Raw genomic sequence first — 12,578 nt, forward strand, 5'->3', positions numbered from 1 at the left:
TTGTAATAATTTTATAAAATAGTAATTATACTTTTTAGATGTAAAATAAATTAGCATACATTATGTAGTTAATTTGAGCATTACTTTATGCATAACAAAATTACTACACAAATATACTTTTTATATTTTTAATTGGTAAATACAGATTATATAAAAATTAGACTCTTTTAAGCTCACGAGTCTACTCAAGTTCGATAAGTGAAGTTTGGCCTTGTTGATTAAACATGCTTATTTCTATGCCCGGGCTCGTTTAAGTTCGGCTCAATATGAGCTTTTAGTTTTCCGTAACACAAGCGCTCAAGTCGCTCACAAGCGGCTCGGCTTGGCTTGTTGAGGCCCTGAATTTAAGCAGACACAGGTGGTCAGAATGTTTATATAAAACCCTCTTCAGGGAAAAAAATAAAAATAAAAACATATATAACAAACATCAGTCTATTTTTTCAGCCTACAGGGATAACAAATAAATGTACCCCAAATGAAAGAGAAAAAAATATACCCTCAATAGACAAAAAAAAAAAGCAGAATCACACCCGCGAAACAATATTTTGTAAAATTTTAGAAAAATCATTAAACCATTCGGACCCACGGGTTAGGTGGACGAAAAAACAGAAAAACGAATCCTGTTTCACTTACGACGTCTTAGTGTTACCATCTCCGGGTTGCCTTTCCTCATCATGGCTGCAAATTCATCATAGTTTATTCTCCCATCCTACAATACGAACATATTGATCATGTCATTTCACACAATCGTATAAATGTCCAAGTTAGGCCAAAATAATTGGATAGGGTGTATTAAGGATCCATAATGACTGTCGGTTTGGGGTATGGTTCTAAGACTGTTTAGGGTCATCTGAAAGGTGCAGCCATGTCACCCACCACCATGTAGATAGTAGTGGGTCAAGTGAATGTGAGTCATTTTGTAATTAATTTTTCAAACAAGTTCAATAAAATATTTTGTTTTAACAATTACTTGTCATCCAAAATGTAGATCCAAGTATGAGTGAAATCCGCATACGAGACCAGAAAATTTTTATAAAAAACAACTCCATTTTTTTAATAAAATGTAACCAGGGTGTTTGGGAAAACCAAAAAAAAAAAAAACAAGACTACATTTTTTTTTAATTACCAATCAAAAGTTATTTGAGAATAATCAAAATAATGTTTAAATCAAATAAAGAAATATAAAATTATAAAAAAAAACAAACAAGAGTGTGAGGTGTGTGAATGCGATTGGTTATTCGAATCCTCATGCCACGAAGAAAGGGGCAACGGCCAACCAAGCGCAGTGTAGGAGTGGGCGAGAAACTGAGATGGCTCACTTTTGTGCTTGGGCCATAACACATGGCCTAATAAATCTCCTATCACTTAAGAGGCGATTATTGTTAATTGTAGATAAATATTTAGTTTAATATTTTAGTTTCTCTCTTTCTTAGTTTAAGGGTCTTCAAGTGGAACTTTAGTTGGTATAAAATCATGTTTAATATTTTAGTTTCTCTCTTTCTTAGTTTAAGGGTCTTCGGGTGTGTTTGGGATTGCTATTTAAGTCCAAACAGACTTATTTAACTTATGACTTTTCTAAAAGTAGATTTTAAAAATGTGTTCGAATGAGCTTATGTGGTGGGAAGAGCCAAAAAGTCAATAAGTTCTTTTTTTTAAAAGTGTTTGGCTTAGCTTATTCATGTAAAATGACCAAAAAGGGCATTCTTTTATAAGAGGTGTAATGGGTTTTGAGGGTTTGACGGGTTTAATGGGTAATTACCAATAATAAGTTAAAAGGAGTTCCAGAAAGTCACATGCCATTAACTTCTCAAAAACAACTTATTAAGACTATTTCAAAAGTTAAAATAAAAAGTTTTTGTAAGTCACCCAAACAACTTTTCAACTTATTAACTTTTTAGAAAAGTTAATACGTTTAAGGGAGGTTAAAATAAGCAAATCCCAAACACACCCGAAGGTAAAAAGAAACTTGTATGTTGTTCGACAAAAAGAACAAGTGATCGGGTTCACGGGTGTTTGGCCAGGTTAAGAAACTTGTATGCGTTGCGGTCAATAAACTTAAAAATTGAATTTACAAGGACATGATTCATGTGCTGGGGTGCGGTGTACTTGTATGATGTCGTATCTACAAGGACAGATCTGTGAGAGGTTGTTAATGAAGCAGAAACAACGCAGCCTAGGATTGATACGAATGAGGCCATACACAAGTGGAGGATGTGAGTCTGGAAAGCCATGTTCATGCTAAAGACTTTCGTGGGCGAAGAAATTCTGGAACAGTTAATCACCCAAGGCGGCTTGGGATATCCTTACAAAATTGTTTTCCAAGACAAACAATACAAAATTGCAATTGTCAAAAAGTTAGTTGTTACTGACAGCTGACTGCGATCTAAGAAGTACTCAATACGTTACTCGACCCACAGTCGTGAATTGCGGAACCACGGGTCAAAAGAATTATCATCCACAGACTTAAAACCCGAATACCATAGTTTCGTGACAACAATTCAGGTTGGCCGACTCAACCTTCCCTGGTGGAGTTCGAAAAGCTACTCGCTGTACAAAATGCGCCAGCCAAACAGCTAGCCGAAACCTCAATCAGACCAAGAGACATGGCCTTGTATGTCGGAGAAAAGAAGAGGTAAACCTCAGTTTAACAAATTTCAAAATCACAGTCATCATGAAAGGTCCAAACAATGTGGATGGGAAAGAAGGACATGTCACATGATAAAGAAGACAGGAGCGAGATGAAACCGAAGCACCACTTAAAACAGTTTCCTATAAGTGTTAAACCTGTGGTCGTAGAGGTCACATGGCGAAGTATTGTCAATAACCAACACAAGACGAAGGCAATACACCCTAAGTAGAGACAGAGCAGGCCTGGATTACCGAGGCGTTAGTCGCCTAAGATCTTGAAGTAAATGCATTCACAGCCACGGAAAAATCTCAAGACAACAAATTTGATGAATAGATTGTTGCCTCGGGGTTTCAAATCACATGACTAGAGAAAGAGATCGACTGCCCAACACAAAGTAAGAAGGTAACCGTATCGTGGTTATCGCTGACAATTCAGAGCACCCTAGTGCTAACATAGGTCATGTGTTTTTTTCAAACAATAAAAGGAATGAACAATTTCTAAAGAATGTATACCACATACATGGCATGAAGAACCTAATCTGATTCCACAGATTACATCAGCCGGAAACTATGTGAAGTTCAGGTCGGATGATGTTAGGGTTTTTGAAAAGTTTGAGAACCCATCTAAACCGATACTTCAAGGTTGCAGAAAGGAATCAATTTATGTCTTGTCATCCGAATCCTAATATGTAGAAAAAACAAAAGCTAACAACATGAATATATGACATCTACAACTCGGTTGTGTGGCTTATAACAAACTAGACAAGATGATGAACAAGCAATTGGTGAACGGGCTGCCCAAACTTGAAGTTCATAGTAATAAAGTTTGTGTAGGTTCAGTTTGGAAAGGCTCGCTAGCGACCGTTTGATTGATCAAGTTACAAGTCAGAAGGACCTATCGAGCTAGTACACACAAGCGTGTTTAGACCAGTTAAACATAAAGCGCTTGAAGGTATGGAAAACATGATCACCTTTATAGATGATTTCCCTTGTTTTGTTGGGTATAGTTAATGAAGGAGAAGTCCGAAGCTTTAAGCAAACTCAAAGATTTTCGCTTAGAAGCCGAACACATAATCGGTGTGCGAGTAAAAGTTCTAAGGTCTGACAATGGTGGTGAATATGTGGGGCGAGAATTTTCCGAATCAAGGTTTACAAGATTGAGAGACAATTGACATGTGTTGATTATTTATCTGTTGTTAGTTTTAAAAAAATATTTAGTTTAATATTTTAGTTTCTCTCTTTCTTAGTGTAATTGTTTTCAAGTTCATTCTTATTAGTGAAAAGAGACACACAAAGTTGTGCAAGTTTTGTGCGTGTTTGACAAGAAGAAGACGTGAACGTATGAGGTTCAAGGGTGTTCGGCCAGGTTAACAGAGAACATACATTATCTGTGTCAACTTCTGCAATGATCTCCTTTATTGTTTTCTCATCACCCATATTGTATTTCTTCAAGGCATGTTCCAGTTCTTCCACTGTTATATATCTGCATTTAACCAAAATAATTAACAATTTAATCCCAAGAAATAAGGTTTTATTAACATAGAATATAGTTTTGAGTACCCGCTATTGTCCTTGTCAAAGTATTCAAAGGCTTTATACAAGTGGTCTTCCCTTTCCACGCGATTCAAATGCATTGTAGCTGAAATGAATTCAATATAATCTATCGTTCCATTGCCATCAACATCCGCCTGAGAAACCAAAATAATAACATTGTCATATAATATGAGTAAGTGAGACGGGCATTTGTGGAAATAAGTATAAATGGAGAGTACCGCTTCCATCAATTGCCTGACTTCTGACTCGGAAAGCTTGGTACCAAGTTTAGGAAGACCCGCTTTCAGTTCTTCAAACGTTATGGTACCACTGTTATCAGTGTCCATGGATTTGAACATCTCTTTCAACCCAATAATCTCTTCTTCAGAAAGGTTTTCTGCAATTACCTAACTCAACAGAGCACAAGACTAAATCAGAATGTTTAATGTAATCTTCTAAGTTAGCTGTTAAGAAAATACTCAAATAGTTTTACCCTGAGAGCCACTTTTTTAAGTTTATTCATTGCACGGAACTGTTTCATTCTTGTAAGAACAGCAATATCAATGGGCTTATCTGGTGCATCACCGTCTTCTCTCATCCATGGATGATCTACATTACAGTTAAGTGTAAAACGACCGGGTATTATAGTTATTACAAAAATGGGCTTGTGGGTTAGATCTAATTCAATTATCAATATTAAACACTAACTTAAGACTTCAACTGCAGTAAGCCTTTGTTTAGGATCAGATTGTAGCATCTTTTTGACAAGATCTTTAGCGCTACTTGATATGCTTGGCCATGGATCAGACACAAAATCAAGATTCCCACGTAACACCGAATCAAAAATGCTCTGCTCGGTTTCTGTAAAACAAATAACAAGTACCATAATCTAAAGACCTTTAACGAGAAGTGATATTAACCTATCAAGATTATTAAGCATACATACATACCTCCCCAAAATGGTGGGACACCGCTGAGTAAAATATAAAGGATGACACCTGCGCTCCATATATCTGCTTCAGCACCGTAATGCCTACGAAATACTTCAGGAGCCACATAATACGGACTTCCAACAAGGTCTCTGAATACATCACCTGCACTCACAAGTAATTGTATGTTCAAACTTCAAAATACCTATACATAGATTCCTTGAATTTATAAATAGATCACAAACTAGAAAGCATTTGTAGAGTCTAATTCGATTAAATTTAGTGATGCCAAAAGTTGAAACCCTAATTGCAATGAATATTGTGATTCAACATTGCAATATTCATTCACTCGCAACAAATACCTGGTTTGAAGAAGACCGAAGTCAGTAGCCTTCAAGGGCGAGTCTTCATCCGTATTAAAGAGCAAAAAGTTCTCAGGCTTCAAGTCTCTATGGAACACTCCCATGGTATGACAGTTATGCACAACCGTCACCATCTGGCGGCACAAACCTGCGGCAGCACGCTCGGAACTTCCAAAGAGTCAAGTGGCTGGCTGTACAGTACACACCCTTTTTCATTGACAAGTCTACCCCTTGGAACGGATCATTGACAAATTGGAACGAGTCAACTATCGTGGGTCTGGTTATAAAGGTGAGTGATTAAATGATATCACACATGTCTTGTTTTTTTTTAACTATTAACTTTTATATACAAACCGGTAACCGGCCAACCGCCAAAGACTACCTCTGCAATCCGAAGGCAGACACCTAAAAAAACACTTTAAAAACTAAAATTTATACCAATTCACCAGTATAAAACATTATATTTAAAGCGGTTTTTAAACCTAAAAATTTAATATCTCATCAATCTTCACATTCTTTTTCATTACAATTTCTCATTTCTTGTTTTCCATATTCTCCAACATATAATAATTAGATAAAATGGCAAAAGACGTCATTTATGTTTGAACGTTTTTTCAATGAACATCCTTTAGCCAAACATGTAGCAGAAAACGTACGTTATGTTTCAAATCCCTATCACGTTACGTCCTTTGGCACTAACCTCGTTAATTTTTCTGGTTAAATATGGTCATATGCCGGGGCATAGGGCGGAGACGGTGGTGGTTGACTGGTGGTCTTTATAAAGTGAGAGAGGGAGATAAGAAGAAGGGGGGGAGAGAACGAAGGGAGAGTGTGTTTTATTTATTTTTGTTTTTTTAGTTTTAAATAATAAATAGATTGTAAAATTACAAAATTACCCAGACCATATTTAACCAGAAAAATTAACGGGGTTAGTGCCAAAGGACGTAACGTGATAGGTTGAAACATAACGTACGTTTTCTGCTACATGTTTGGCCAAAGGACGTCCATTGAAAAAACGTTCATACATAAATGACGTCTTTTGCCATTTTGTCTAATAATTAATCAGTAAAACACCTCCTTCTCTCGCAACTCTAAATCCATCATTTTGGAAAGGTCTAGCAAGTATGTAACCGTGAACCCATAAATTGGCGAAACTTTACACCACCGACTTATATTTTCCCAAATAACCGCCGCAATCGTGCAACTTGTGAAAATATGATCCGCTGATTCCCATTCAGACTCGCATTAGGTGCATAAACAACTTGTAATCAGTGAGTTCCTTTTTTCTAATTCCAACTTAGTCGGGATCCTGTTCATCTCCGCCCTCCAAAAGTGAATATCGCACTTCGCCATGACCCATTTACTCCATTTCACGATGTAATTATTTATATTATCCCGACTTTGAACGATCAACCGCCTAACTGAGAATTTCCCCGCCTTATCTCCTACTCACTCCAAGAGTCTGACCCTTGATTCCAACTTTCCAAGCAATAGCATTAAAAATATAAAAACATCTTTCCCATTCCTCCATTTCAATTATCGTACTCGGGTTTCTCAACCAATCCCAAGTCCAACCGAACTGGTTGCCATCTCTCTAAAACCGATTACTAAATTTGCAAAATTTATATTTTTCTAGCTTGTATAAATCTGGAAGTTGAAAAGTTATGTAATGTTAAATATTGTGATATTGTAAAGTTTGTATTGAATAATATTATTTGGATGTTTAGTTCATTTGGATATGTAGTTTTATTGGATCTTTCTGTTCTGTTTTGTATATAAATACAAAATACTTGTAATTTTATTTGTATTTTTAACTAGAAATCAGAAATTCTCCCATGTTTCTCTCGGTTTACATGTAATCAGTCCATCACTCATGTTAACACCAACTCTACAGTTGGTTTTACCATCCTTAGTTGAGGGCTCCTTGTTATATTGAAGTCTTAATTAATAGTGCATTATAGTATTTCATGTTGACTCACCTAGACATCATATGACATTCAATAAACTTGTCTATACATGAACAATCCACAAGAACCACTAAGCGTATTATTTATTATGGACACTTTAGATCATAGGTTACTACTATGTGTATCAGGACATTTTCCGTTTGATAGTCTACTCAGACGCTAATTAGGGGGTTATCCGAATACTCTTTGATCCGGACCTAGGTAGTGTGTTTCTTGGATATAACTTATTATCTTGGTCTTCTAAGCTCCAAGCCATTGCATCTCTTTCTAGTGCTGAAGCGGAATATCGTGGAATTGCCAATGCTATCGTAGAAACATGTTGGATTTGTAATTTATTTATTGTGCTTCATTGTTAGCTAGTGCATTCATTGTCTAGTGTGATAACACGTCGTCTATATGTCCACTTGCTCGATACAACATCAACTCAACAAACATATTAAGATTGACCTTTATTTTGTTCGGTAGAAGTACTGCGATGGGCCAACTTCGTACTCTTTATGTTCCATCAAATTCTCAATATGTTGACATCTTGACCAAGTGGTTCTCATTATCTTTATTTAGTGAGTTTCACACTAGTTTGAATGCATGTATTCCTCTCGTTTAAATTACGGGGGTGTATAATGTGGGCCGAAGTATAGAAGACCGGGCTATTATGTTTCTGGATGTCCAAGATCGCGCTTCAAAAGGGGCTACACGTAAATGGGCTTAACTTGGGCTACAGGCCTCCGTTTCAGGCGTGCTACCAGTCAAACGACCGTTGGAACATGGGCCTCGTTGTGGCAACATGCCGTAGGCGGGTTATCCCGTTATATTTCCGGAATAAGGCCTCTAGATACACTTTTGGGCCACTTTTGTGTTTTTCGTCTACTTTTTGTGTTTTGTTTTGGGTTATTGTTTGGCCTTTGGTTGTTTGTTTCGGCCCAAACCTATTTTGGCTTCTCCATTAATATGCTATGAATGTAATCTAATTGATGATTAGAATTAATAAAAAAAACTTTTGGCTTTTCAAGTTCTTGACTTTTGGGTCGAGTTTGGGGGTTTGGGGAAGGATCTTCATGGTTATTGCAAGAATCAACGTGATTAGCCTTCGGATTCTCATCGTACGCTGCATCAGTGTATTTGATATTGTAATTTAGGGTTAAGCTAATTAAACGCTCAATAGGGATTTTGTATATAGTGTTTCGTTCCTATCATTATCTGTACTAACTTATATTGTTCCTATAAAGATTAAGGGTGTGCATGAAATTGATATACATACATAATAGATTCCAACCCAAAACCGATGAATTGGCTTTATGTTTACTCAATAGCCAAACTAAACTTTCGGTTCGGTTTCGGTTTTGCATGTTTTCTCAAACACCATTGGTTTGGTTTTACATATACTGACATATATGGGTACCAAGGCCATGTATGTAAAAGTAACACATTCTGGAGGCTTTAAATCATTTGTTGTACTCGTTTATTGGCTTAGTTTTATAGCCACAAACAATGCTAGAGATATGAGAAGAATAGAAGATATATGTTGTTAGTTACTTGTTGATGTTACAATAACCCGAATTTTTTTGTATCTATTATCTTACTTCTTGTTTTTATGTGTGGTATACGTACAAAGAGTGACCGTGATTCACCATACATATTCGAAGAATGTAAAACAAAAGTTTCAATAATGCAGTTGACTTGATAAACTTAAATCCTAAGAACAAACCAAACAATTACAATAATAGCAACCAGAGACAAAATCCCAGCATTTATATCCCATTCTGTTATTCCTTCGGTTTATTTTCAGATGATGATTGTTTTATAGCTTTCACGTCATTCTATCTTGATTGATACTAGCACGAAAGCCGCAGGTTGTTCATAGACTCTGACCTTTGAACTTGGCCATTTTGGAAAGGTCATTAACGGCTTCAACCAAATGATCAAGTCGGGCCACAAACTCTACCAGCAATGATGTGAAAGTAACAAGTGACATTGACTGCCTTTGACTTTGGTAATTCATCTCATCCTCTTCTACATTGTTATCTTTGTTAAACAAACGCGTGTCTATTGCTCTTTGGAGTCTTTCTGTTGAACTATGCGCACTTTTCAATAAAGAGCACTTTTGTGTTTGTTTCATGTCACATATATCTTGGCTTAAGCATCTGATTAACTCTGCAGCCTTGCTTGTTGCTTCTAGTATCTCTGTTTCAAATAGACCCCTTATATTATACGGTGCCTGCGAAAAATAAGTAAAAGTTATAAGTTTTTAATAATATGTAGATTATAATAAGGTAGAAATTTGTAGGAACCTGAATTTGGGAGTGAAGAACGCCATGAAGTCCCATGACCTTGTATGCACAATATCGTAAGACTGTGTCAACTTTAACGTATTCACTCCAAGGATAGAACGCTTGCCGGAACCTGCCATGTGGTGGTTCCCATTTAGCAGAAAGAGCCTTGAGAATTTCACCACCAATATTAATTATATATTAGAATTATTTATATAACTATAAATAAAAACAAAGGAAATTGTAACCAAGGGTTTGGCCATTATTAACCATATCAGTCAAAAATGAAAATTGTAATATGTGCCAATGTGGTTTAAGTTTTTACCATTATCGCCTGTTGGATTTTTTATGATAGTTTGGTACTTTGGTCATTTCAAAGAAACTAACAAAGTTAGTGTCAAGGACGACAATGGTTGAAAATTTGAACCACGCTGGCATATATGACAAAAATTTGCATAATGGTCCAATTTAGAACGTTGCGGTTCAATTTTTAACCATTATAGTTCAAGGCATTAACTTTGTCAGATTTTTCTGTTAGTTTTTCATGGAATAACCCTTAAAAACAAGGGTATTTCATTTCATGAAAAAAAAATATAGTAGGCGGATATGACAACATTTTCCATTTTGGACTTAAGGGGTTAGAATGACCAAACCACGGTGACGAAAAATGAAGTTAACTCTTAATTATTTACGCATAGATGTATAAATATATTACCAAGGACTCGAGTTTAGCAGACGAGTTCAATGTGGATCTGAATTTTTTGTAAGCAGGTTCGTCTGGAAATTCGTCCATCAACGTCTTGATGAACATCGGTTGATATGATCCATCATCAGCCAAGTACTTTTTGACACATTCTAAAGTCAACCCAAGTTTTGAATTTTTAGCATTTGATGTAAGATTAAGGTAATTTTAGATTGCACAAAGGTAGTTAGCTATAGCTACCTTCAAGTGAGTCTGCCACTGAGTTAAAGTTATTGACAAGTTCCTTGTGCAGCTGCTCACCAGCCCATATAGGGAAAACTAAAGTATTCACTGCTAGTGTTACAATTGCTCCAATCACGATGGAGTAAAACCGATCAATCGATGTTCTGATTGGATTTCCCATTCGGTACCCAGACACGATGATCAAACAATATGTAAATAGTATAACTCGAAAACCGTACTCGTATGGCACAAAGGTTGGCCATAACTTCATGAATGATGTTACAGTCCCTGTGAATGAATAACAATTTTGGGTTAGCGGGTTATTTACTTATTTATAGAAGCGAGATGGGTTGGGTTGAAACGGGTTATCTTTTATTTGGGTCAATACGGGCCAGGGGGCCCAGGTCGGGTTGGGTTGACATAGTAACACTGTTTTGTTCATTTTTTAACTTTATAATACATAATTTGTTCATTAATTAGTTATGATTACAAAAACAATATTATTCAGTAGTAATCAAAATCTTAACAAACTCTATGCAACTTGGTTAGGTCTTCAAACGAGCCAAGCTCGGCTTGTTTATTAGATAGCTTGTTGGCTCGCTTGTTTAAATTAAATCCCAAGTTTATATCATTGAATGCTCTCTTAATATTGAAAATTCTAGTTCGACTTGTTTAAAAGTAAAGTCCAAATTTTAATGTATATAAATTAAGCATTTTGTAGTTTAAGCATTATGTGTATGTTGTAAATAATATTTTTAGTTTTGTATGTGTATATCAATATGTGTAAAATTAAAAAGAAATTTAAAAATAAACAAGTTGACTTGAGCTTCTGACAAGCCGAGCATGCGCTTAACATTTCAGCTTGTTAAGATAAATGAGTCAGCGCGACATGTAAATGAACTTTCTTACAGCCCTATGCAACTTTTAGTTCGACCCATTTGACTAGCTTGAGATAAAACACAACTTAACGTGGCCCATTCATAATAAACAGGTCAAAATGGTCACATATAGCTTATAATAAATTTACCTATCATAAAAATACTGATGGCTATTATAAAAGGTTCAGCAACCGGACCACCCATCAAAGCTAATTCCGTAACAGCAATGGCCAACACTCCAGCAAACAAGCTTCCAAGTGCACGGTTGAATCCTTTATGAAACGTCGCCCCTTCAAAAACGCATAATCAAAATGTTATATATCCGGTTAATAAATATGTTCATTTTTAACATAACTCCTTTTGTTATATATCCGGTTAATATGTACATACCAACGGTATATTCAAACATGATAGCAACCGTGAGGATGGACCAGATGATGGTGGTACCAAACACTTGATAAGGTGCTTGGATTAGAATGAGTAAAGACACAAGGAGAACAGCAAGACCAACTTTTAGGGAGAATGTCACACGGTCATTGTCTTCTTTAGCAAATTCCAAGATTGCATGCATAAAAACCGCGACTTTGTTTGAGGTTTTTGGTTGTTCATCTTTGGTACTAGTCAATATTTCTACCACAAAACCACCCTCCTTCATGATTTTTTAAATCTTGTTAAGTTTTTTGGTTGGAAAGAGTCGTTTAAATAATCGGTTCTTGTGCTCCCTTCTGACTTATGAAGAATCAATTTGCCCGCATGTTATTAAGTTGTTCTATTTTGAGAAATCTTTTTACTGAAGTTTCTACTAGTACATTGCCTGCAAATCAGATGTGCTCATGCACTTATGTTTCTTGGTCCAAGTTGAATAAGGGGCTCTAAAAAAATATGATGAAAAGATCGATTTTTCAGCAGTGCTTGAGAGAATATTATATTTCGATTCCTCAAAATAAGGCTCGTTTTAGACTTTTTGGAGACATCGTATAAAGATTAAGAATTTTTAGATGGCGTATAGATTGGGTACGTCTGTTTGTTTTTATATATGTATTCTAATGCATACATTTGTTGTGTATATTTATCATGCATGTAAAAAAG

General features: G+C 35.9%; 1 protein-coding gene and 1 pseudogene across 2 annotated transcripts; both read right to left on the bottom strand.

The window, feature by feature from the left end:
- Nucleotides 1–214: 214 nt before the first annotated feature.
- LOC143561105 (calcium-dependent protein kinase 1-like) lies at nt 215–6,821 on the bottom strand (annotated as a pseudogene). Its single transcript, XR_013140237.1, has 11 exons — nt 6,817–6,821; nt 5,807–5,857; nt 5,453–5,620; nt 5,112–5,255; nt 4,870–5,022; nt 4,655–4,770; nt 4,401–4,568; nt 4,189–4,316; nt 4,012–4,111; nt 634–709; nt 215–338 (listed from the first exon to the last, which is right to left on the bottom strand). The product of XR_013140237.1 is annotated as a calcium-dependent protein kinase 1-like (transcript).
- A 2,244-nt stretch (nt 6,822–9,065) lies between these two features.
- On the bottom strand, nt 9,066–12,478 carry LOC143561103 (aluminum-activated malate transporter 9-like). Its single transcript, XM_077049245.1, has 6 exons — nt 11,880–12,478; nt 11,639–11,779; nt 10,630–10,899; nt 10,402–10,541; nt 9,708–9,854; nt 9,066–9,634 (listed from the first exon to the last, which is right to left on the bottom strand). Exons 1-6 carry the CDS (start codon nt 12,142–12,144, stop codon nt 9,275–9,277), a joined length of 1,323 nt encoding a protein of 440 aa, XP_076905360.1. The 5' UTR covers nt 12,145–12,478; the 3' UTR covers nt 9,066–9,274.
- Nucleotides 12,479–12,578: the final 100 nt, after the last annotated feature.

This window comes from Bidens hawaiensis, unplaced genomic scaffold, assembly GCF_021521415.1.
Source record: "Bidens hawaiensis isolate Kalapana, Puna unplaced genomic scaffold, B.hawaiensis_p1.1 tig00020536_1, whole genome shotgun sequence".
In the NCBI taxonomy this organism is placed as follows: Eukaryota; Viridiplantae; Streptophyta; class Magnoliopsida; order Asterales; family Asteraceae; genus Bidens; species Bidens hawaiensis.